Genomic DNA, 26,126 nt, shown 5'->3' with positions numbered 1-26,126 from the left:
AGGCTACGATCTATTTAGATCCTTTAATTAATGGAAACTAGATACACATACGAACTTTTTACTATTATGATTCTTTCATCAAGTAGACACAACACTTGACTTGAATGGCAGCCACTATTCAATTAATTATTATTACATAACATATCTCTTAACAGATGTATACAATTTATTACAAAATCTTATAGCGTGTGTGTGTGGGTGGGTGTGTGTGTGTGTGTGTATATATCTTCGTTTTGTAAAGAGGATGGCGATAAAGGTGAAATCAAATCGTGCGAGGACCTAATTTTATATAAGACTCTAGAAAGAGAAAAAAAATGTAAGAAGAAAAACTATATATATCAACAACTCTCAAGTGTTTATAAAATTTGATATTGTCAAATAGTAACGAGTCTTTTTTTAATCTCTGCTGTATACAAAGACAAAGAAAAAAGTAAAGTATTAAAGAGAGGGAAAAGAAATATATTATAAGTGAGAAACTGTATAAGACTCTTAATACGTTTTTTCTATCCTCGTGACTATTTATAGAAATGGCTTGTTCGCTCGACGGCTAGTGATCATGCAACCTGCCGTTGGTGAACAACTTTTCCCTGTTGTTGTTCCTGCTGATGCTCGCCAAGATGCCGGGGCTTTTCAGAGGTGGCGTCTCGTCCAACTTGTTGATGGGCCTGGTCTTAGGCGCGGCGACGACCCCGTCGTCGGTGATCTCGACGTTGAAGCTCTTGCTCCGCGACAGAGTCGACTTGTAGGTTTTCTCGGGCTTCGGTGGCTGAGCGTTGCTCGACGTGTGCACGTAATGCGTGGTCTTGGGCGGGCTCACCTGGTTACGGAACGAGATGTTGATCATGCTGCCGTACTGCCTCGATGGCTCGTAGCCATTGCCGTTGACGGCATCGCTGGCGCCGACGTAGCGCGCGGGCGTGAGCGGCGTCGTGCCGTTGGTCACGCGCCGAGTCGTCGTCGTGGTCGTGCGAGTCGACGAGGCCTGATTGTGCGCTTTGCGCGGCAAGGTCTGCGCCTCCCTGGCGCGCTCGTACTCGCTCTGCAGCTCATTGACTAGACGCCCGGTCGACTTGCTGAAGCGCCCGAGGGAGCTCGACTCCATGCTGAAATTCAGAGCGTCCAGGCTAGCCGATGTTCTTTTCGAAGCTACTTTTTGGCTTGTCGGCTCGCTTCGCGAAGAGATACGCAAAGCGGCCGATGGATCGTTCTCGCGCGTCGGCAAACGTGGCGCTCGAGCCACGCGAAGCTGCACAAAGCTTCGAAGGGAGTAGAAAGTGTAGAGAAAAAAGAGCGATCGATGAGTTAGTGTGTGGCGAGGGTCAGAGCGAAAGAAGTGGACGCATCTGAGTGTAGTTTTTTTGAGTAAGAGAGCATTTATTTCGATAGCAAAGTATTACATTCGTCGTGAAGAGAGAACACACAAGAACAACAGCGGTGAAATATGCATGTGCATTGGAATAGATGTAGAGCGGAGAACATAAAAATTGGTGGAGTATTAAGGTGTAAACGGTTAGTGAGAGCGTGGCTCGCTTCGTCTTTCGTTTATTTTGCTCTCTCGTTAACATCGGTATAGCAAGCTGCTGCGCGTACTCGAGCGCGGTTACAAAACATTTAAGACTCGGTTAAGACTCAACGTCGAAGGCAAGTGTTATACGCATTGGCGATAATAAAACGGGGAAGACCGACCCGCTGCGGTCGGAAGAGCGGTCGGAAGAGCGGTCGGAAGAGAGACAGGCAGTAGTGATGGATTTACCTGTAATCGACCTCGTCGATGGGCCTGCCGCGATGTCTCGACGTGTGCAGCCTCGTCTCCCTGTAGCCCTTCTCCTTGCCGTAGATGCTGCCGCCGTACGGATCCTCCCCCAAGTAATACCTGTGAATCGGCTGCTCGCTCCTCGAGTGCGAGCTCACGGTCGTGCTTTCCTTGTACTCGTGCTGGCGCGGGCTGCTGCTGCTCCGGTACTTGCTGCCGGCGTGGCTCATTTTCGGCGACTCGCGGACGTTGATCACGTGGCTGGCGGCGCTCGTGGCGAGGTTGTTGCGCGGCGATCGGGGCGGTCGCTCGGGCGGTCGCTCGGGCGGTCGCTCGGGCGCTCGATCGTCGGCGTCGTAGTCCGGCCCTAATGGCACGTTGCGGTCCACGGAGTTGTACTGCACGTACGAACCGTCGTCGGTCTGCGTCAGTTGGGAGGTCGAGCTGCTGCCGCCTGGGCGCTTGCCGTTCTTGCGCTCGGAGCTCGCCGAGCGTAGCTTGCCCACTAGCTTGCGGAACGACTCGCCGATCTTGTACTTGGACGGGCTTGGCGCTGTAATGGCAAATTATTGCTCACGTTTTCTACGTCACGCCGTTCTGCCGTGATGATCGAAGGAACTAGAAACGAGACGCTATCGTTTCTGTGTCGATTACGGCTTTTGAAAAACCTCGTTTATGTCGTTCTTCCAAATATCGACAACGACACAATTGGATGACCATTCAACTCAATATTTGAAAACAGTCATCGTTCCGGCGCTCTACTATTTTTTCACATTTTTTTTCTAATATATAAACAGGCCTTCGTCCCCCCCCCCCCCCCCCAATATGATTTCATTCGCGCCAAAATCAAAGCTGCTCTACTGTATTGTGAATCTTGACGCCATGGTCTGATTTTGAAATTGCCGACAAAGTCGTGCTCGTAACTCACACTTGGAAGGTCTGGAATGTTTCTCCTTGTCGTCCCTTCTGGCAGGTGACGATCTGACAGGTGAAGGCGAAACAGATCTCGAAGCAGGACTTCGTGGCCTGTGCCTGGTGCGCTCGGGACTATGGCGATGTCGCCGCGAGCTCGAGCGTAGCTCTCCGTTTCTCGTGCGCTCACGGCGTTCGTGATGATCGCGCTCGTCGCGGCTGCGACTCTCCCAGGTGCGTTGCACAACGTGAACTGGACTCGAAGCGCGCTCCACCGAACCTGCTCGCGGCACCGATTCTTGATGGTAACTGCGCTCCGTTTTCGTCGTTATTACCTGCCAACAAACATTTTCACGGTCGTCAATCATTTGAATTTTTAATTTTCACAGAACAATCTCTCGTTCCCAATGATCGCCGTGACGCTCGCTCTGTCGATTAAAATCACGGCTAATAATAGGTCGCGCGCGTAGCCCAAGTCTTCCATTCTCGACCCCACCCACGCTTAGGGGAAAAAAAAGCGTCATCGTCGCGAGCGCGAGCGATCGGAATAAATTGCCCGTGGTTTCTTCAGACCAAGTCCAAATTGCCAAGGCGAGCGAACGAAAAGAGGCCGAGCTCGCCGTTATAAATTCACAAGAGAGCGGAGCAGCGGATCCCACCTGTTCCTTGGCCTTCCGTCTGAGCGGAGGCGAGGGCGGCTCGACTTTGGGCCGGTCGTACGGGGGCGAGTGACGTTGCTCTTGATGGCGACGCGAGACCTCGTAGCTGCGCGTGTACGCCTGCTGCTGGTTACTGCTGCGCTGCAAGCCTTCCGACGACGGCTGATGATGATGCCCGTTGCTGCGGCTCGCCTCGCGCATCGAGTCCATTGTGTATTGCGGGGATCTCGGCCGGACGTGATTGTTTTGCTTCGCTGCAATTGGTTGGAAATTGAGAATGGCGCGCGTGCATTTTCCGGATGCATTACGTTAGAATCGACTCAAGTCAATTAAAATAATAACAATAACAATAGGTTTGAGTTGCTTGGTATGACGCGAGTTAGCATCGTTATGTTTTCTTCGGCATGTATAATATTAATCAACCTAAGGTTGCCACACGCAACCTATTCAAGTCTATTAAAATTCATTAAACGTATTATTATCGTAATTGATTATGTATGCAAATTAAGCGTTTATATGCGTGATTAGTGCAGATTAAACAAAATAAAAATAAAAAGAGAAACCTACACATGTTTGATCGCGTGATCGCGCGAGTCCTCCGGATAGATAGCAATAGAGAGTGACTCGTATGCGAGTGCTGATGGGCGAAAAAACAATTGGCAAAAAAAATAAAAAATACGCAAGAAGCGTAGTGCGGTAACGAGCGCGCGTCCCAAATATATTGGCAGCCTCGTCCAGCGCACAAGGAATGTCGCCGCGATATAAAGAAAGGAAAGAGAGAATCTGAAACGCACCAGTGGACTGGTATCTCTCGGACCACTCGCTGATACCCTGAAAGTAACCGCTGGGCGAGGTAGCCCCGTTGGTGGTGGTGCGCCTCTGTTGCTTGGTCGTGGTCGTAGTCGTGGTCGTTTCTTTGTAGTGCTCCCTCGCCGTGGTCGGCACCGATTTCATCGTGACGTTGATGTAACTCGTGTTGGTGCTGTGGTGACGACGGTGGTGCTCCTCGTCTTCGAGCGAGCCGTGCGACGAGCGCGACTCGCTGCCGAAGTGCGACTCCAGCCACTTGCAGGTTTCGAACTTGCGCGCCTCGTCCTCCTCCTCCAGGTCGAGGGGCTTACGAGTCAGCGCGTCTTTACGCGCCGCCGCCGCAGTCGCCGCAGTCGCCGCAGCCGCCGCAGCCGCCGCAGCCGCGGTCGTCGTCGCGTGATTTTGCTGATGGGTTTCCGTCGTGAAGCCTGTGCATTGCGCGAGTATGTGTGTTTTTTCTCGTTCGTGTTACTTTGCTCTCTGACTTTGGTGCGTCTGGTTGGCCCACTCTGGCACTGACACGGACTTTACGCGTCCCGATCCTCATGGTGCTGGGCATATCGCGCGAACGCGTCATTACGAAAATTGCTCTCGCGTTACAACGTCGCTTTGCGAAATTGTCACCGGAGTAACGTTTAGTAAACAGCGATATTTCAAAGGATTAGGGGGTTAACCAGGCTCTTAGTAAGTCGATCGAGCAACAGCAGTCAAAGCGCTGATTAATGAAAGCCAGTCTACGAGATGGGAGAGAGGCCCACTTACCGTGCTGGCTGCTGCGAAGCCGTCCGGGACGCAAGCCGGGCATGGGCTCGCTGGGCCAGTCGCCAGTGCGCTCGGCCTCGGTGGTCTCGGACACGTAACGCATCTCTCGGGTGACGCGCTCGCCGCCGTTCGCCACGTAATCGACGATGTCCTCGTCGCGGCGCTTCACGTAGCGCTGGGTCGCCTCCTTGCGCACCTCGCGCGCCTCGTCCACCTCGTCGCGCTGCACGCCGTCTATCTCTTCCCTCGGAGCTTCGTCGTCCTTGATCTGCGCGGTAAGCAGAACGCCGCCCATCAATGCGAGCGAGAGGAAATCGCGCCACGACGAGTCGGCAGCGCGCGATGGGTCATCGCCGGAAAAATAGAGTTAGCGACAGGCGCATATTCATGAGTTGCGCGCTGATCGCAGCACGAGTGCAGCGCGCACGCCGACACGGCTGCGAATGCAATTCAAATGAGTTTCCACGCCTCGCCTCGGGTACGCGCCTCGGGTACGCGCCTCGGGTACGCGCCTCGCGTACGGTCGTCGTGCGCGCGCAGTGCCACAGCGCGATGATAGAGTTCGCGAGGCAAGAAGGAGAAAATAACTTTCCCGCGCTCGTCGCGCGCCCGAGGGGAATCGGAATAGAAGAAACGCGGCTGGCGAACATGTCGACGCTTCGCGTGCCCGCGACTCACTTATTTACCGCGTTGAGAGGCGTTCGGCCAGTGATTAAAAGGAGCGCGCGAGGGAGAGAGGGGAGAAGCGGCGTTAAACGTTCCGCGCGACGAGGTGCTCGCGGACATAAAAATGCGCGGCGACCGGTAAACATTGAAAAGCACTTAAAGCGCAAATTTTTAATAAGCCTAGCGCGCCGCGCTGCACCGCGTCGCGGGCCTGCTGTGTGCGCTCGCGAGCGATGATGAATATCGAGAGGCTCGCGATAATTAGCGCCATAAATCGCCATATCGGCTCGCGTCGGCGCGTCATTCGTCATTCGTCATTTCGCGATTAAAAGGATCACGCCGCGATTTCCCTCGGCGTATAGTCGACGATTGGTCGACGACCGCGCTCTTTCTCCTCTCTTCTTATTCGTCTTTTTCGACCTCGGTGGACCGCCGCCGCCGTCGCTCGATTTCCAGGAGCGCAGGAAGTGAAACGCGGCGAAGGCTCGCGAGCCCCGAGCGCCGTTTCCCCTTTTCGACGCGGATCTCCCGTCAAGACAACAATGGCCCGACAAAATAACTCGCGTACACGTCGCCATCTCGCGCGCGGAGAAAGTTTTCGCGGCTGTCACTGAGCTCGCTCGCTCGCTCGATCGATCGATCCGGCGTGCGTTGCGCTTTTGCATGTGGGTATACCGGGCCGCGGATGGATCGACTCGGGGGAGTTGGAACGACACACGTGCGCGTCGCTAGGGGCGCGCGGCACGTGGCTCGCGATCCACAGGTCGCGCGCAACAAGGGAAAGTGCACGCGCGTCGTACGTACCTCCTCGTGCTCGACGGTGGTCTTCCTCTCGGTGACGATCTGGCCGTCCTGCTTGAGCTCGCTGCGCTCCAGAGTCCTCTCCGTGTCGACGACCTTGTTCGACCTCGTCGTGTGCTGCACCACTCGGGGGCCCTGCTGTTGCTGCTGCTGCTGCTGCTGCTGCGTGCTGGACAGCTGGCGCTTGGACTCGGCCAACGCCACCCGCAGGTCACCGCGGTTGTTGCGCACCGCCTGCACGTACGCCTGCGACATAGCGCGGACTCGTTCATCACTGCGACCGGAGCGCGACACGTTCGTCGGACGACGACTCGCTCTCCGACCGAGCCTCGGAAGAGCCTCGAGGAGCGCGCGTGCAGGTGCGATGTCCCGCGGAATGCGGTCAAAGTTCAGACCGATTGGCCGGCGCGTTCCTCGACTCTCCCCACGGGACTCGTCGTTCAGCCGACGACCACTCGTCGACCACTCGTCGACCACTCGTCGACCACTCATCGACCACGTCGCGAGCGCGGGAGAACTCGGCGAATTTTCCCCCGTCCCCGAGTCGGCGCGACTCCGGCGCGTTACGTAACTTCGGTGCATCGCGCGTCTGTCGGGCGAGCTCCTCTGCGTCGGCACGGTGTACGCGCGAGCGATATTCTCGTTAAGCGACGCTTTTCCCATATACTTACGAGGTGGAAAGTGGGCGGGCGCCGTCGACGGGAGACTATCGGCAGAGAAGGTGTACGCGCGTCACGGAGGACGGCAACTATCTCGGCGAGCTGATCGAGGAAAAAGAGAGTTAATGCACCTTCTCCCCGGCACTTGGCGCGCGCGCTCCACTCGCTCTCGGCACTTGGCAGTAATACACAATATAGCGCGATAGCGCAGCCGCGGCTGGCTCGGGAGAGCGCGCGCCGCGAGCCCACATACCGGAGTCCATCTCGCCGCCGCCGATCCCTTTCTAAAACCTGCACAAATCGCGCGCGCGCACACCGACACTGCAGCGAAGGTCGCCTCAAGGAATCTCTCTCTCTCTCTCTCTCTCTCCCTCTCTCTCTCTATCTCGCTCTCTCTTTCTCTCACCAGGAAGTTCTCGCTCGCTCGCGCGCGCGCGCATGTGTGTGTGTCTCCAGAGGAGGCTGACGCAGGACTAAAGCCAACGGCACGGGTCGTCGCTCGGCCCAGCATCCTCGCGCGCAGACGAGAGGAACAACAAGAAGACGACCGCGCGCGCGAGAGAGAGAGAGAGAGAGAGAGAGAGAGAGAGAGAGAGAGAGAGAGAGAGAGAGAGGAGAAGGAATACGTCGCGAACGTATGGGTGTGTGTGTGTGTGTGTGCGCGCGCGAGGGGAATCTGCGGATTACCGCCGAACGAGGCCCCACCTCCTGCCTCGCGCACACTCTAGTTCTTTGATTCTCTACGCCAGGGCGTCTCTCTCTCTTTCTCTCTCTCTCTCTCTCTCGCTCTTCTGTGCGCGCTAGAAAGAAGAGAGAGAGAGAGAGAGAGAGAGAGAGAGAGAGAGAGAGAGAGAGCGCACGCAAAATGCTGACACCGATTTTCAGCTATGCGATGGACCGGGGAATTAAGGAATACACATGTGGGCTGTCACTCGCCACGCGAGTTACTATGCGTATAAGCGGCTTTTCCTTATTCTATGCCCGAGCACGCGATGAGAACGACGCGAGGCTGGTTTTATTTTTGGTATTCGATACTTTTCCTCGTTCGGACGAACCCGCCTGTTACGCGTTGTCTAGTCGATCCGCCTCGCCGAAGCTTCCATTGCGATAAGGCCTCGAGTATCCGAATTCGAACGTCTCCTCTGCAACGCGCGAGAAACCGGGACGTGTACGCGCGAGCGCGTCGCCCGTTATCGATGCCGCGCCCTCGGGCGATCCTGCGCGCAGACGGCCGCGAGCGCGAGCCTCGATTAAGCGTTGCCGTACACGTAGACGGGCGTTTAGGCTGTTATTGGCCGCCACGTCGGCCGAGCGCGCGCAATCGTACATCGCAGCAGCGCGAGAGATTTCAATGAAATTTCGTTAGCGGTACACGCGCCAAGTAGCGGTATTCCCGGCCGAGCTTACGCCGCGCTGCAACTATTGGCAAATAAATGAGCGGCCGGGCCGGAAAGTCAGGTAGCCGTCGTGCCGTAATCGTAAATGTGACACGAGAGCGAGGGAGAGAGAGAGAGAGAGAGCGAGAGCCGTTACAGCTGGCGAATCCGTAAAATACACTTGGATAATCATCCACGACAGCTGCGCGAAAAATAGAGCGAGACGGAGGAAACAAAGGATACGCGCGCGCGCGCCAGAGAAAGGAAGATAGAGGCGAGATAAAGTAGAGCCGGAGAAGAGCGAAAGAATGAGCGCTGCTATTGTCGAGAGGTAGCTGCAGGTATACGCGTGCCGCGGTCCGCGCGCTCTCCGAGCTCCGTGTGCCAGAGTCGATCTTGCGTGGGGCTTGAAATCTTCGTCTGCTATCCCTCGTCGCTCGAGGAGTCCGGGCTTCGCAGTGTCCCGGGACTGGGTCGCTCACGCTGGAACGATCTCGGTGACCGAGGCAGACGGGCCCAGAGCGGATAAACGGGAATTAACTTTTCGCCGGGCGAACCCCTACCTCGTCGCTGATAAGATCTCGACTTGAACGTCGCACCAAACAACTTGGCAAGATTTCTTCTCGGCGGTATGATCGAGACAGCGGCCGCTGTCCTAGCTCGTAAACAGACACCTGACGTAGCATCCGCCCGAACGATCCCCACCGATGTACCTCCCTCCATGCGTCGATTTACAGGGCCGAGCCGAACGCGCGACGTCGTAATACATATACCGAACCTTCGAGATGCATTGCGAAAACAACGAGATTGTAGCGAAGGCAATCGTTGACCGCTCGGAGCGTGGCATGAGATTAAACAATCTAGCAGCGATGAGCCTGTTAGTTAGGAAACGCTTGGACTTTAATCGACGATGACGACAGATAAACGCAAAGAGATATGTATTCCGATGCCCAACGCTATTCTTGACTCATTTCGGAACTTGACCGCTAACGTGCGGAAATGAGGGGTCTTGTTATATCTATTGCCTAAAAGTGGCGAGACATCTCGACTTTCTCATCCGAGCTCGTAAAATATACTTAATAATAATATAAAGTTAAATTTTTAAGTTAATTCATCGGTGCAAATTTTTACGAATCGACGCCATAAGCTGTGGAATTGAGTTTACGCCACTGAGAAGAGTAGCCCCCCGTCCTTTAATCAAACTGTCGTTGGGCAGGTATATTTACCATAATTGCACCTCTGTTACCGTCGAGAGGTTTAACCTAAGACATTATACTGTCTCAATATTTTCCTTAAACTCAGGCCCCTTGTTCCAGTCTACGCAAGCGGACTAATTTTAAGCCGTGCTAATCTCTCCAAGATCATCCTTCGACCATTTAGTACTGACCCAAACACACGCCGTGATACGAGTGCCATTGTGAAGTCAAGTTTTTTTCTAAGCTTCATAAATTCGCTGATTACAATCTCACTGTTAATAGTTTTATAAAGACACATTCAACTGAAATAACTCGATTAAAATTTTGTCAAAGTGTGCTTTCATGCCAACTTCTCAGCGATTATATAATCAACAAAGTTTAACCAAATTATAATTGTTGTACTGCGATATAGGATTTTCAGTGTTGTTCTAGAAATGTAAATGTTTCTAATTGCTTTAACATTTGTAAAATATAAGGAATCTGAATATCAAGTTCGAGTTGACTGACAATTGTCGTTTATGTAAGCATTTTATAATCGAAATTATATTATTATTCCAACTGTACACAACTATTGATATGCATATGACTGCATAGATATCATAGCGCCAATGACTACATTGAATGATGACGCTCGTAAGTAGATAATTAATTTTAATTTTTCGCTCTTATCGAGAATATTGTGAATACTGGAAACAATTTTTGTCGTTCAAGCTGAACGATGACCATGGTGAAATCCACTTCGACAAGCAATTGTTGTATTACATCGAAACTAAAGACAATGCTAAGGTCCGGGCGATTTTAGAAAATGAGGATGTAATCAGACCGAGGGACTTTTTAGAGGCCACTTTACTTCATTACGCGGCTCAATTTGGCAATGCGGCGATAGCGAAATACCTCATAGATAAAGGATCGAACGTAGAGGCTCAAAACGCGCAGAAACGAACGCCGCTGCTTTTGGCCGTATCGAACAATCAAGACGACATTTCGGCAGAGACGGTGGAGGTGCTGCTGCAGGCGAACGCGAATATGTTTACAGCGGATTACGTGGGCGCGTACGCGCTGCAGACAGTTCTTTACAGTAAATCATTCCGAGTGATCGAAGTGACGGAAATGTTTCTGAAGAAGCTCGCGACCGTGTGTGGAAATGACGACGCTCTGATAGTTGAAAAACTGCTGGCAGCCGAATGTTCGCTCGAGCGAGCCGCTCTTCTGCGCAAGCCCTCGATACTGCGGATCATGATCGCGAGGGGATGCTGCGTCGACGAGCGCCATCCTCGGCTGGGCCACACCGCACTCCACGCAGCTGTACACTTGATGGACCTCGAAAACGTCAAGTTGTTGATCGAGTACGGCGCCGATGTCAATGCCAAAGACTTCAAGGGACGCATTCCTTTGTTTTATTACAACCATTATTGCATTCGCAAGATTCAGCAGCCCGAGATTATCCGACGGGTGGTCGACGAAAAGACCGAGCTGACCGAGCTCGACATTAACGGAAGGCACATGCAGCTGACTACGGTGCTGATACAGGGAAGCGCCGAAGCCATTAGAATATTGCTGGAGTTGGGTGTCGATTTCAGCGCGACAACCTGGCAAGGCAAGACTGCACTTCACTATTTGGCTTCGAACACGCATCCGGACGTAGCTAGACAGTTGGAAAACTTGCAAATGGACGTAAACGCACTCGACAATCTCAACAATACGCCTCTCTTCTATGCGATGTACGTCAAAAATGTAGACATGGTGCAGTTTCTGCTCGAGAACGGCGCCGAAGTCAATGTTAGAAATTTTGCTGGGCTGACGCCGCTGTACTACTTGTACGCCAAGAACTCGTGCATCAAACAACACGATCGCGTCGTGCAGCTGCTCTTTTTATACGGAGGAAATTGCAAGCTGGCTGACACGCCGAGGAACACGGTTTTCGACATTGTCAAAAAAAGAAGAAAATTTGATTTCGTTAAGACGCTGCTCGCGCACTTGGCGATCCTCCACAAACTCGGCCAGCCACCGACTAGTATTTTACTCAGCAGCATCGCTTCGCACAAGATGTTCATGACTTATTTCGATTCTTGTTTAAAGAAGCTCGACAAAATGAACAACATTAGTATTAATGATACGATAACCACGTTTACAATTCTGGCTAAGCCCGAAGAAGCAATAGTGAAACGCTGTAGGTTCAGTCCCGCGTTACTTTCAAAATTGATTAGCATCAATAAAAAGTCCCACTCGAATTTTTATTATTTCGGTATTTTGCAAAAGCGACTTAACAAGATTGTTCCAAAAGTTCAAATGATACAAAACGCCGCATTCGTACTATGCAAAATTTTAGGATTATCCAACAATCAGATTCACCTCGTTGTCTATACAATAATTAATTATCTAGATTACGATGACGTGCAAAGGTTGAATCGCCTGTGAGACGTTGAATGCTAAAAAATAAACACTTGGACGATTATTACTTTTTTTTTTATATTTACGTCGACAACGATTATCGATTTATTGAACCTAAAAGTTTGTTTCATTTCCGTTATTGTATATATATCGATGTATATATATATATATATATAAAATATTCTTTATGAGAAATTAAAATTGAAAGAAAAGAAAATTCTTAAAATCTTAAATATTCAAAATCAGTGAGACTAATTTAAGTCACAAATAACCAATATTTTGTTACAAAATTAATCGATTTTGTAAAATTTCAATATTTCAAATATACTATATAAATTCAATAGTATAAATTGTTATTCAAATATCCCAAGAAAAAAATTAAATTAAATATTCTTTAAATACTACATTGATTAATGAGTAAAATTGGTTTTCAAACACACCTTCCGGGGCATTCGTGCTAGTCAAAGTATGAAACATAATTTTAACGAATACTCTTTTTGAGCCAACGCTTACGCGCTGAAACTCGGATGAAACTAAAGTAATCGTGTGAATTGAAAATAAAAACAAAATAAAAGAATTGTCCTGCTAATAAAGTATAGTGGTTATAATATTATCTTGATTACATTGTAAAAGATTTGCGTCTGGTAATGCCACTTATTAGTTGACAATTAATAATAATTAAAAGGGGTAGATGAATGAATGTGAATGAATAGGATTCCGATGAATAAAATACTTAAAGCAAACTTTCAGTTTACAATGTTAAACGTATAGATAATAAAATAATTGAAACAGATTGAATATTTCATGAATTCAAAAAACGTAACAATGGAAACAAATATTTGTGCTTAGATTGGTTCAACAATTGAATTTATCTGATTCAATTATTGAATTCGCTTTTATCGTAGAACTCTAGCCCATTACTAACTTTTTAATATTAGTTTCAACATTTTAGTACTTTATGTGCGCTGTGGTCGAGGTAGTAGCGTCTCGTCGAATAGATTTTGTGTTATAGCACTAATCCCATAATTGTTTTATTTACATAAATCGTAAAATTTATTAGGATTGTTGCTGTTAATTACGAAATAATAATCACAAGGTGATGATGTTTAACAATCTTCATAAAATTGAACAAAAATATTTTATTTGACATTCTGGAATTAATAATGTGTTTAATCAATGGTATAAGGTGCAGTCTTTTGTTTTACAAAAGAATTTCTGCAAACGAGAATAAGAATAATCTTTTTCATAACATTGACGATAAGACAAACTTAACTGCTTTGTTGACGTCCGATCTCCTTGGTGAAATATTCAATTGCCATAAGGAAGAATTATTGTATTTTTTTAAATTAATTATACATTCTATAACTACTTCATTGAGTTAGGAAATTGATGTAAACAAAAACAGTAAGGTCCGGTTTAAGTAATAAAATAACTTATTGTAGATAATGGTAAATATTTATTTTTTAAATTAGTAGAATACTTTTCATTCTATTAATTCAATATTTTATTGATTCAAAGAATCCCAAATAAAATATTTTTATTCAATTTTATGAAAATGGTTAAAAATTATCGTTTCGTTATTATTGTTTGGTAATGCACATCAGTATTTTTAACAAAGCTTAGGATTCGTATAAATGAAAAAAAAAACCTATGGGATTCAAAAGTGTGATAGAAAATGTGACGACGAAACGCTACCACGTCGACCAGCGCGCGTATATGCAGTATCAAATACTGTTGATACCTGTGTAATTGTTCAAGGATCACGGAACTGCCTCATGCATTCGGTACATGCGAAAAATGTGTATTATGACTTTAAGAACTATTAAAAAATAATTGAAAATGCGATAAAAAGCATTGGACGAAATTTATTCAAATCTTACACTTTCGGTCGTTAAAATCACAATGTTAGATTTTAACAATAAAAAAATTATTCCAAGACCGATCAAAACTGTTATGCAATTGCAACTTAGTCAAAATTTTATCGAACGAAAATACAGAGATAGAGATAGCGTAACAAAATTCTTCTGCATAAATCAGAAATTACAAACAAGTTCAAAGTCCATACTAAGAAAATGTATAACCGACAACTTCATTCTATCCAAATTAATAGACATGAAAAACCAATCCACAATTTACATCGACAATTTTAATCTAATAACGATCCAAATACCAATCGATCTCACTTTTGACACCAAACTACAAAATTCTAATAACGTGGAAAATAATTCAATTGTTTTCTTGCACATAACAATGCTGTGGCGGTCTTCATGGATGGAAGTAAAACTCCCGAGGGAGTGGGTACTGCCTTTACTTGTCCTGAAGTAAATGTTTCTGTCTTGAAATGCATTCATTCCAACTCCTCCGTTTTTACCACCGAATACATAGCACTAAATGACGCTGTGGAATTTGCTCTCCTACATAAAGATCGCAAAGTCAATATATTTTCAGATTCCTTGAATGCTTTCATGTCGGTGTAGTCCAAAACCATTAGAATAAAAACAAATAGATATATTCTAGACATGAAACAAAAATATTTAGATTTTTACAATAATAATCACCACACCAATGTGAAATGTTTTTGGATTTCAGCCCATCGAGGCATCCAAGGAAATGAAACAGCTGATCAGTTAGCTAAAATAGCAACATAACTTAATGATTTTAACGTAGCCAAAATTCCATTCACTTACCTACGTGAAACTTTTAAGAAACAAGCTAAAACTGAAACTGATAATATTATTAAAAATCAAGGTCAAACAAAAGGCGTTATGTTTTTTGAAAAATTATATCGAGATTGCCAAACACCTTAGTTTAAAACTAATAGCTTGAAAAGCATTTGAATTGCAACATGAAATTGTCTAAGGGCTAACTATTATAATATAGCAGCTTCTATTAGCTAGGATGAACATTGCAGCCAGCCCTATCTATAAATGCGGGAACAAGATATGAACCAGATCCTATTTGTTTAGCATGTTCAACGATTTTTTTAACGCGTAAAGAACCAAACTTCTCACAGATTTACACAAAATCAAACTCTATCCTTCTTTCTGTACTGCAGAATTCTTATCGACCCTAAATGTAAGCGCTCGTAAATGTATTATTGAATTTCTGCACAAATTATAATCTAGCAATCAAAACCTCACTGACTTTGTCACAAAAGCAAATCTTGTAATGAAACCGACAACCATACATCATATTGTTATCGTATTACACCTATATCTATAGTTTTCTGTATATAACTTACTGCAATGCCATATAAATCTGTATTTTAGTTTGATGTACTAAATATAAAAAAAAATTTGTCATTTCAATGAAACAATGTCCCAAGTAGTAAGAATTATTTTAAAAAATATTACTAAAACTTCCGTTTTGCAACATCTACAACATTTCCGGCAACCAAACACAAATGTTAAATAAATGTTGTCACAACATTCAAAATGTCTGCCTTTGTTTGCATAGTAATGTTACCAAAACGTTTCTAGAATGCTAGTTATAATTTTTTATTTTGAGAAGCAGCCTTTGCCTAACATTTCTACAACATATTTTATAACAAGTACGTGAAACAGAGACTCAATCTTGCTACAACCTTTTCTCAATGTTAGACAAATTATTTTTTTTTTTGTAGAGATTAACATTCACACAACATTTTTGCAAAAATGAATTATTTTAGAGAAGTTACAATGATGTTGAATTAACATTTTATATTTAAAGAAAAAGCTTTTATATTTAAAATTTAACATTTTATATTGAAATATTTTCGTTGGTTGGGTATCATATCAATATGATGATATTAATTCAATTTAAACAAATATGTCGTCTTTTCAATGGAAAATGTTATTATGCTGGTTACATGCAGGTTTAATACAAAGAAGAATGTCGGTATTGTTATGATTCGGTCGATGATGATTTAATATAACTGTTTAGACATTTGATAAATTCTAAAAAGGAACAATTGTTTCCTATTCAAGATTTCGTTATTTTAATGAAATATCCGATTAAGTTAATTAAGTATTAGATTAATTAAAAGAAATCTATGCTCATATTCATGAATTGGACGTTTGTTGTAATAATACTGTATTCATTCAAAGAAACATTTTTTGTAAAGAAAATAAATTTTACTGTTGCAAATAATATATTAATATTTGCATCAATCGATTATATATTTGCATCTACCAACAAACAAATTCATTTGATTAAAATATTTAATGGATTGCCGACGATGAACTCATTTTATGAATCTATTGCGTTTTCAGTGAATCAATGAACTTATTTCCTCAGTATACGTACTAATAAATCCTTCAGTTTTGCACTTAGAAGACCTTCAATAAAATCATAACTCTGAAAATCAAGTTACATCGATTTAATTTTGATTTGACTGCTGTCGTCAGTATTTGTATGAAATTTGCCTGGCATCTCTCACACAAATTAAATCAAATTCATTAATATTTTGTAATTTTATAAGTTTATACTCATCATTACTTTATCGATTCAAAACGCTATAAGGAATCTGTTGAATTGTGTCGTTTTATTAGTAACAGGAACCGTATAGAGACCATAAGTCAGAAGCTAGTTAAAGATTGGATGAGTTGGACCCTCGTGATAGCCCTTTATTGAACCATCTATCGAGATAGCTCGTTTTGGAATCGAAAGCCTCAGTAGTCCCTTTTCGAATTATCGATAAAATAGTTTTTTTTACTCCATATGTTGATATAGCCCTTTATCGATAAAACCCATAATTTAATCTAGATTTTTGCATTAAGTTTGGCAAATGGTGGGCTAAACGTAGCTTAATCGCATACAGTTTTTTAATTTAAATGTTCTCACGCGACATATGCTATAACAATTTTTACTGCGCTAATACTATTTTCATTAATGAATATGTTACTTGCACGTTCTTTTAAGCGATGGCCAGTGCCATTTTGAGGAGCATCTTTTCTGCTTCGCATCGAGGCGGTGCGAACTATTTTGAGGAGCTCCGACGTCTGTCGACAATGGTATTGCAACGAAGACAATTTGCTGTACTATATATCCGCATGAGGCTACGTAGAGATCGTCGACCTACTCTATCTACAACTCTGGCGCGGACATTAATTGTTAGGATAACATGGGGCAAATAACGATGCTATTGATGGTAAAGTGCGAACAGTCTGACCGATGCCATCGGTGTGCTGTTGGCAGCCGCCGCCAATATTTTCTCAATCGTCATCGACGAAAAATATCCGCTGTAGCGCACCGTCGACATCGGAACCTTTGACAACATGGCGGTCGTGCGTCTCTTCTTCCAAAGACTAAGCCAGCACTATCAGGAGGAGCCCCGACTAATTGCTGATGTCTTGTTGCACAAGAATTGTATCGTCGAGCGAGCTGTATATTTCGAGAACGCGTCGGTGATCAATGCAATGTTGGCGGCCGACTGACCGATCGACGCGCGCCACCAACTGCGAAGGCAGGTTTTTCATCGAACGGCCATGTTTATGGATTTACCGAAGGTCAGGGCGCTGCTCGCTTCGCTCGGGCGTAAAAGCTACACGAGGCAAGAATCTACTTTCCCGCACTTGTATCGTAATGTACTATTACGGTACGGGGAAGATGTTTGTAGTGCGGAATAGTACAAATATCTTTCCCATGCCGTATCCTATAGCATTTCCTGCTTAGCACGATCATGGCACTTAAGAAATTTTACAGTTTAGGCAGAGGACGTATGAGGGTATTTGCGTACAGGTGACACTTAATTCACGAACGATGGCGTACGGCGCAGCAATACACACATTCTTTTATAGATTATTATTGATTATCACATTCTACATCACTTTCACTACTATCACTACTAGCATCGTAAATTGCATCTGCTTCCATATTCATATCTATTATGTAAACTTCAGAATATTTGATAAAAACACTATGTTCAGCGAACATGCACAAGTCGATTAAAACTGACAGCTTACGCTGTGTGACACTACTTTGACAGACAAAAAAATGCTATTTTACTAGTCTGTTCTACAAACATTGGCCCTGTATGATTAGCCAATATACGACCGATGGTAAATCATCCCCGGCTGTATGAAGCCAATATGGTCTAGGAGAACATAACCTCCTAATTTTCCTCGACTGTATTGGCCGCTCATACGGCACCCTAATGCTCCTCGACCGTATTGGCCGCTCATACGGCTGGGGTCTTACCCGCGCGTACGTCACCTATTTAGGGATTGAGGGTCCTCTACACGTAAATGCCCTCATACGTCCGACTAGGCTGTAAAAAATGTTATAACCTTAGCGAAGACGTATACAAGTTACGTGCAGGTGGCACTCAATAGTTAAATAGGTTGTAGACGACGCACCTGCAAACAGATTCTTTATAATTTTGTTATTAATTTTTACAGTGTATAATAAGATCTTTAATTCATAAGTATATTCTTAATTTATTAACTAGATAGCATAATTCATTACCATAATTCATAAATTATTAACGTAAGTTAATAATCATATTTTACTAAAATTTCAACTATGATTGCGATACTATGCTTTTAGTTATCGCTAACCCGTGTGGGGCAGGCTATACAACTGCATAGTGTCTCCGGCTGTATAGACTTTCATGCAGTCATACATACAGGGAGCATTAGAGGGTATTTCTGTATAGCGGAAGAGCTCCCTCGCGCGTATACTACCTATTTACGGATTGAGTATCCTTTGCACGTGTTAAATCGAATACGGCTATAAACAGCCGTATAGCAGCCGTGTTGCTCTCGATATATCGGCCTAGCAGTCCTAGCACATGGGTCTCGTGTCAGCAGAAAGGATATCCCGCAGTTGCGTCGTATACGCACGTAACTCGAATACGGCTTCGCCGCGATTAGAACATTTTTTAAACACTTGGTTTGCTCCCTCGATTTTATACTATCTCGCGATACAAATATCTTCCCCGTACCGTATTAATGCTTGGCTTAAATAATTAATTAGTTGCATTCCATCATCTAAGCTCGGGTGGATTCGATCCAACTTTATCAATCTGAGAGTATGTGATGAAAGACGACGCTATTCCTACGTTAAATTTAGATTTTGTGCGTATGTTTATTGTACATTCCAAGTGTATTTTGCATTTTTATAATGTTATAAAGTATGGAATAATAGCCTGGGGAGAAGTGTATGACAACAATTTCAATTCAGTACGAAAAACACAGAATACAATAATAAAAATTATAAATAGACCTAAATTTTCTGAACCAGATAAAACTCTCATAATCAGGTAACTATTCCAATTAGAGACAGTAATATATTATTATAATAATCTAAGAGAGAGTACCTATCAATAAAAAGTATAACAAGAAATAAATTGATGCAATTTCCAAAGTACAACAGAAGAATAAGTGACAAATTCAGTTACGTAAAAGTAGTAAACATTTTCAATAAATTACAAATAGAACTTGAAAATTTAGAAACTAGCAAGACAAATTAAAATAAGTAAACTGAAGAAATTTATATTACAGCAAAACGGTACAAGGAAATTTCGAATGCTACATTGGAAGGCCATGAGGATGCAAATTTCCCAAATGTGCAAAAACTAGTATTATTCGAATTTATTAATCATACATAAAAAATAAATTAATTAAGAAATAAAGTTTTTCTTTTTTAGTTTCTAAGTTATTATTATTAGTTGTTTAAATTTATTTAATGTATCCAGCCTACATACAGGTAACTTGCTTAGACCTTTTTAGGCTTTTACAAATGTTAAGGGAGGAATCCTTGTATTTTTTATAAAATTACGTAGATCAATAAATCAATCAATTCATCAATCAATCATAGGGAGTTTCCTTGATTTTTATTAAAACGATAGTATTGATTATGATTATCTTGCTTTTTGATTTAAAATGTTGTGTTTCTGTGTTTGGTTTCAGTAAATAGTTTTGCTTGGGCTAAGAAAACGTAAACAAAGATCGTGCACGGAGAGAATGATTCAATAGAACGATTTTTTTATCAATCGTCAGAAGTATGGAGTAATGCGAGATACTTCGAGAGGAGCGAATAGTTTTGGGGAGCGAGCATTCGAGTTTTCGACAAAGCGTCTACGTGTTGCTTGTTGTCATGTGTTGATTGTTTGCCGAGAGCGAATCCGAAGTCGGGATCGCATAAAAAGAGGGAAGCACGAGAGAAACTGTAGAGTAACGAGCGAGGGGCTAAATAGCCAAGGGTGCGAGAACTGGTTGATGATTAGCCTCTGCTTAGTGCACAGGCAAGTTCTTTCGTGTCGTAACGTCTTGAAATAAAATATATCTTGTAATTTTACTCAAACCAATTGTGATTTCTATCCAGCAGACGCCAATCCATATGACCAATACCATAGCAGCAATGTTCTATTTAAGATTTAGTAAATTCAGGAGTAAAAGTGAAATACACGATGTTTGAGGCATTTGACTTGGCATCATTATGTCGACTGCGGCGTTTTCCGCGAATAGCTCTCCTGGTAACAAGTTAAAAAGCGCATGCAATCCTCGAAACTGGTAAATCTTCCTCTCTTCCGCGAACAATCTGTCTGCCTCTTGGCGAGAGCACGAGCGAGCGGAAGATCGTCCGAGGACGCGAAATCCGAGATGGATTACTGCAATTTCCCGCCGCTCTCGCAGTCGGCCAGTCGATGCGCGGCTTAGGAGCGGTGTTCCGAGCTGCGCGCGGCATTCCATGCCTTATTCGCGCGACCGATGACTTTTGTCCGACGCGCACGCGCAGGAAGCTCGCGAGTCTTTAACCGCTCGTTTGCCCCTGCCGGTTGCGCAATTCGCGGCGCGGCGCGGCGCGACGGCTTCTAATTTCAGAGACTCACCTCGTCGCTGATGTCGCCGAGTTGCCGTCGATCCTCGGTTTCCAGCCTCTCCTCCACCTCCTCGCGGCTCTTCATGATGGTCTCGTTCAGCTCCTTCTGCACGAGGGCGCCAGCTTTCGCGGCCGCCGGCCAGTCGATCTTCTGCGGCTCGTCGCCCGTCGTGCGCCTCTGCAACGGAGACCGCGGATGCACAGTCGGACACTTTGCTCGCGCGTCGGACGCTCGAGCGAGCAGACCGGGCGCGCCTCGTTAACGCCGACGCGATAACCACGCCGGGAAAGGAACGCTAATTGATTGCCTTCGAATCGCGTTTGAGCGAGCAGCGCTTTATCGCTGCGCGCGTAATCGTCCCGGTCGTTGGTCAATATAATCAGTGCTGCCCGCGATAAAACTCCAAACGGATCATGCGCGTTCTTGTGTTGTGCCGCGGCAGAACGACAGATTAATGCCGCGTTAATCATCCGTATTTCGCGCGTATTCGTATATCGCGCGAGCGGCTTAGTCATTGTTGTCGTTTCGTAGACTCGAAAGGACAAAAAGTCGACGGCAGTCGCGTTTCCATTTTCATTGATCGAACGACCAAAGAAGCGATGTGCTCGCAGGCCGCGAGTGCGTCCTTGAATAAAAATAGCGCGTCGAAGTAAAAACCAGCGCGGAGCTTTTGTAGGCCAATGCCGCGCGACTGAATTTCCACGGACGGCCGAGCGGGAAAAGCCGTACTTCCTGCGTGGTGTGCTCCTGCTGCTCGACGTCTTCGGTGGTATTGGTGGTGACCTGCGGTCCGCTGTCGACGACCACCTCGCCGTCCTCGAGGACGACTTGGCGCTTGACGCGCGTCTCGATCTGCCGGGTCGTCGTGATCTCCTTCTTCTTCCGCGTCTCCCATTCCTCTGCGAAAAGCCGACGTTACAGGCGGTGGTTCCGCGAGCGCGGCGCCGTCGCCGCTCGTACTCACCTTCCTTCACGGTCGCCACGGCGTTCGTCGGGTCGACCTGTGCGCCGAGAAGAGAGCAAGCGATGAGCGATGTATGCCGCGCGCGCGCTCGCCTATACTTACTGGAATGGAGGCATGGGAGTCGGCCGGCGGCCTCGCCTCGTACCGTCGCGTCGAGATCACCTCCATCCTGGAGCGGTCGCTCGCGCTACGGAGTCATCGCCGCGCGGCGTCCTCCCTGAAAACCTCGGCCAGGCTGTATTGCGCGCGGGCAGAGGTGAAACTGTGCCTCGGCGACGCGCTCGAAAAGCCGCCGGAGAACAAACGCAGGGCGCAGCTAATTGCCGCGGCGCGCCGAGCGAAAGCGCTTTGTCTCTCCTTTTCAATCGCGGCACCGCTCGTCGTTGCTCGGCGCGCGCGATTCGCCGAAACGCCGCCTCGCCGAGAGAGCGCACTCGGGAGCCTCTCGGCAAAGGGCGCAGCTCGCGAGCCGCGAGGAAGGCTCGTCCTCGCCGCGTCTGCAATTGCGCAGCTGTAAAAGGCCTGACTCGCCAGTCAGTCCATTGGATATGCGCATGACGTCAGCCTCGGCCAGCGCACGGGCAGGCACGTCTGCTTTTGCGTATTGAGCTCGCGCGAGAGAGAGAGAGAGAGAGAGAGAGAGCTTATCAGCGCGCCACTCCCACGACTAGCTGGCTTCGCGTAATCGTGCGCATCCTTCCGCGATTAGATATGCCGCGCGGCGCGCGCCGACCGAGATGTCACTTATAGTATAGTTCGCGTCGTTGGAAAGTTCGCCGAGTTCAGTGCACTTTCATAGCCGCCGTATAAAAATTTCTCGCCCGCGGCGGCTATCGTCCCGTCGCCGCCCGTCGTCGCCCGTCGTCGCCCGTCGCCGGACTACTTTTGCGCTGGGCGGCTGCTCGCCTGCCGGTATTAATAGCGCCTTGTTTATTTTGGTAACAGATTAGAGACCCATCCGTTACGGCTACTCTCGGGCCTCCTCGGTCGGAGATCGGCGCTAACGGCAAACGGCGCGCGAGTGTTTGTTCTGCTCTTGGCGATATGGCGGCGCTGAAAAGCCCTTGGGCACTCATACGCGGAACAAGGGAAATAATTTTTTTCGCGGCCAAGTGACGCGTACTTATTTGCGATTCGGCGAGGTCTAAAAAAAACGATTCATCAAAGTCCCTCGAGCAAACAAAGTCGTCCGATGTAAATTTTCAGCTCATTTCTCAGAGTCGTAAAAATAAAAGGAAGCGAGTCGTATACGCGTATACATTCGAGCCGTAAAGCGTCAAAAGGCGAGCAACACGAAATCACTTTATCTGCAGGAAAGAGGTGCGCGTCAAAGAGCCGCGCTCGTGCCGCTCTTTTTTTTCCTCTTTTTTTTTCAACGGCCAGCAGAATCTCGCTTCCCCGAAAAAGGGAATGTGTGTCGAGCTCGCTCGCATCCAGCAATTACGCGGCGCTGGCCGCTATAGCGAGCGCGTCCCGTATTGTGCGCTGTTCCCGTATTCATCGCTGGTGTACGCGGCAGCAGCTCTGCGCAACGGCGTTAAAGGTCGCAAAGGACAGACGAAGCGTCGCGTTAGCATGATAATGGCTTCGGATCGCTGCCATGTCAATCGACGGCTCTACGCAATGTCTACTGTTGACGGCGTACTCGGCCACCGATGCGAGTGTATATTTTCGGGCTGGATTAACGTCTCGTTTGTGCGTATCCGAACGCGGCCGCGCGGACGGGTCATACAGGCAAATGCGTCGGGAATTCGCGGACGCAAAAAGCACACGCTTTAACGAGTCGCGTGGGTACGTTTGATTGTCCCGCGAAAAATACACACTAGGGCGCATCGTAAAGTGTGTAGACCAACGCGAGCGGCTCCTAATTAATTTAGCTTTTTCGAGAGCGAGCGCGCCGAGTTCTCAAGGAAAAGTCCGGGAAAGAGAGAGAGCCGACGGGTAAGTGAGCGAGAGAGGGGGGAAGGGGGGAAGGGGGGTCGGGGAGGCAATCACGAACGCGAGATCTTAATCACGCGCGGTAACGATCGTGTAACGCTCGAATTTCAACCGAGTGTAAACACACGCGGAGTGGCTTTAATGAAAAGCGCAGCGCGCTCAATGCCGCCGCGGAGAAACAGCGCTAACAATGGGCGCGACGATTAGAACGGCCGCATCGCACTTTCGCGGAACGAAAGGGCGTTCGAATCGCTCGGTGATTTAAATGCGCGCGACGCAAGTTGAGGAGACGACGATCGAGAATTGGCGGCGGTGAGCCATCGCAACGTGCAATAAATAAAGGCACTCTTCCCTTCCTCATCGACGATAGGACTCTCTCTCTCCCTCTCTCTCTCTCTTTCCGCGAGGCCTTGATAAATTTTGACACGCTCCGCGCGTGCGCATTAGATAACGGCGATGCAGTTTTTTTTCTTTTTATGTAAGATCCGCGGAGTGACAATCGCTCGCACGTCGAGGATGAAGAGCGAGAGAGAGAGAGAGAGAGAGAGAGAGAGAATCTCGGTTCGGTTGTTTTTGCGACGCGGGTGACATCGAAAACTAGTCGAGCGTGAGCTTGACGTATAATAGTTTTACGTAACGACTGCCAGGACGGGAAAAATTATTGACAGCGCGAGAGCACCTTTCCGTCGACTGCCGGAGCGTCGCGTCGCGTCAAATCGAATTATCGCTTCCTCGTCGCAAACTTCCTCGGCGATTGATATGCGTCAGCCGCGACGGACGTAACGTTGCTTTCGGTACGTGCTTGGCGTCGCATTAGCGGCCGCCACTCTAATCGATCGATACCGATCTCGCGTGTACAACTCTTTGTTGCCCTCTGCGGAGGCACGCGCGCGCGGCCGAGCGACGCGATACAAGCTATCCGCGGAGCGAATCGCGCGCGTAGCCGCGGCAGCAGCGACCGGAGCGCGAAACGAAGGAACCCGCTGGTCGCGGAGAAACGGCAGATCCGCGACCAGGTCTTTCTCCGGCGCGAGCGGCAGCGTGTCCCGTGGGTGGCCGCGAGTAGGCGAGTCACGTGACCTCGCCCAAGGACGCAGCCATTTTCAACGAGAAAACTCGAGCGTCACGTGTCCGTCGCGCTTTTCGGCGCGCGGAGAGCATGTGCGCCGCTCGCGCTTCTCCTCCCGGGCTGGGGGAAAGAGGGAAAAAACTTTCACCTCGCGGCCGCGCACAAATGCAGATCCTTCCGCCGCCGCGAACTTTCTTTATTGTTTCATTGTCTCGTCGTCGCGCGGGACGTTTAATATTAATAGGCTCGGCGCGCTCCTCCGAAGATCTAAATTACTCCTTTCCCACGCTCGCCGCCAGCGTATTCTCTCGTACTTTGCGCAACCCTGGATCGTCGTCGCTTTTCCGAGCGCGGCCGCGAAATTTTCAGGCGCGTTGCGCAAAATGGTAGATCGCCTATCGGCTAACGGCAACGCGTATTTTCGCTTTCCAAACGACCACGTGTGCGAATCGCCAAGTTTCCTGCGCCGAGCGCCAGCCGAAGTTGAGTCACGCGTTGTGTACGCGCCTCGCGCGAAGGAAATAACAGCGGCTCGCTCGGCGCGGAGGCCTACCGCCTGCGTGAATCACTGAATTTCGCGTTCTCCGGGGAGACCGATGATTTTCGCGTCTCGCTTCGTCGCGAGTCGCGGCGATAAACAAAGGAGAAAACGACAGAAGCAAGCCACTCGCGGATACATAAGCTATCGATTAGATTAGAACGTTCGCCCTCGGAGAATTCCTCTAATTGCAAGTCGCACGAAATAACACATCAGCGGTGGCGGCGGCGGCGGCGGCGGCGGCGGCGGCGGCGGTCTCTCTGGAAGCGAGCACAATTCCACGTAAAGAAGAAGACGAGGGAGAGCAGCGAGCGAACGAGCGAACGAGCGAGCGGTGAAAAGAAAAAAACGAAGAAGAGAAGCAGGTGTTTTCGCATTCCTGAACCGAAGCCGGCAAAAAGTGCGAGGTAGATCTGCTAAGCCTCTCTCGCCGCCTTTTCTCTCTCTCTCTCTCTCTCTCTCTCTCTCCTGCTCTCCCGCGAGAGAAGGAGAGCAGCAGTCGCATTACACGTTACGTAACGTTCACTTGCTGCGCAACGTGCCACCGCTCGGCACAATGGCACCATAGCGATAGACGTGCACCGTGTGCGCGTAGGAGTCCCTCGAGAGCGCAAAATTCCAGAGCCTTTCCCTTCTCCGTTCGGTGAGGTTTACCTTTCGTATCGTTATGCGCGCGCACACACACACTTGGGGGGCACAGTTCACCGCGAGCACGACTTGGGTCGTTCGCACAGCTGACAATTGCGAGAGCGCGCCGAGCGAGGAGCGGCGCTTGGATAGGTAGTGCGCGGGATCCGCTGCTGCAGCCGCCGCGGACTGAACTCCTGAA

General features: G+C 47.5%; 2 protein-coding genes across 7 annotated transcripts; one reads left to right on the top strand and one right to left on the bottom strand.

The window, feature by feature from the left end:
- Positions 1–539: 539 nt before the first annotated feature.
- On the bottom strand, positions 540–26,126 carry LOC131672160 (serine/arginine repetitive matrix protein 2). Of its 6 annotated transcripts, none has more exons than XM_058949202.1 (12): positions 25,952–26,126; positions 21,855–21,969; positions 21,753–21,789; positions 21,518–21,687; positions 20,798–20,965; positions 6,367–6,597; positions 4,897–5,164; positions 4,119–4,562; positions 3,325–3,578; positions 2,682–3,000; positions 1,754–2,306; positions 540–1,103 (listed from the first exon to the last, which is right to left on the bottom strand). In XM_058949202.1, exons 2-12 carry the CDS (start codon positions 21,918–21,920, stop codon positions 548–550), a joined length of 3,066 nt encoding a protein of 1,021 aa, XP_058805185.1. In that variant the 5' UTR covers positions 21,921–21,969; positions 25,952–26,126; the 3' UTR covers positions 540–547. The 6 variants fall into 6 exon arrangements, with proteins under 6 accessions (XP_058805185.1, XP_058805184.1, XP_058805189.1 ...); XM_058949201.1 differs by having other exon boundaries at positions 6,367–6,609; positions 25,952–26,125; XM_058949206.1 differs by lacking the exon at positions 4,119–4,562 and having other exon boundaries at positions 6,367–6,609.
- LOC131672162 (putative ankyrin repeat protein RF_0381) lies at positions 9,740–12,115 on the top strand. The gene is made up of 2 exons (XM_058949207.1): positions 9,740–10,227; positions 10,306–12,115. The coding sequence occupies exons 1-2, from the start codon at positions 10,216–10,218 to the stop codon at positions 12,010–12,012; spliced, it is 1,719 nt and encodes a 572-aa protein (XP_058805190.1). The 5' UTR covers positions 9,740–10,215; the 3' UTR covers positions 12,013–12,115.

This window comes from Phymastichus coffea, unplaced genomic scaffold (assembly GCF_024137745.1).
Source record: "Phymastichus coffea isolate CEN01 unplaced genomic scaffold, Cenicafe_Pcof_1.1 PCOF00143, whole genome shotgun sequence".
In the NCBI taxonomy this organism is placed as follows: Eukaryota; Metazoa; Arthropoda; class Insecta; order Hymenoptera; family Eulophidae; genus Phymastichus; species Phymastichus coffea.
This window is presented reverse-complemented; position numbering and strand designations above follow the sequence as displayed.

Coding starts and splice junctions, on each gene's coding strand:
- LOC131672160 (XM_058949201.1), bottom strand. CDS start 21,920: ATGGAGGTGATCTCGACGCGACGGTACGAGGCGAGGCCGCCGGCCGAC. Junction 4,563..4,896: donor GCTTCGCAGCAGCCAGCACG/GTAAGTGGGCCT, acceptor CGCAATGCACAG/GCTTCACGACGGAAACCCAT. Junction 2,307..2,681: donor ACATTCCAGACCTTCCAAGT/GTGAGTTACGAG, acceptor TTGCCATTACAG/CGCCAAGCCCGTCCAAGTAC.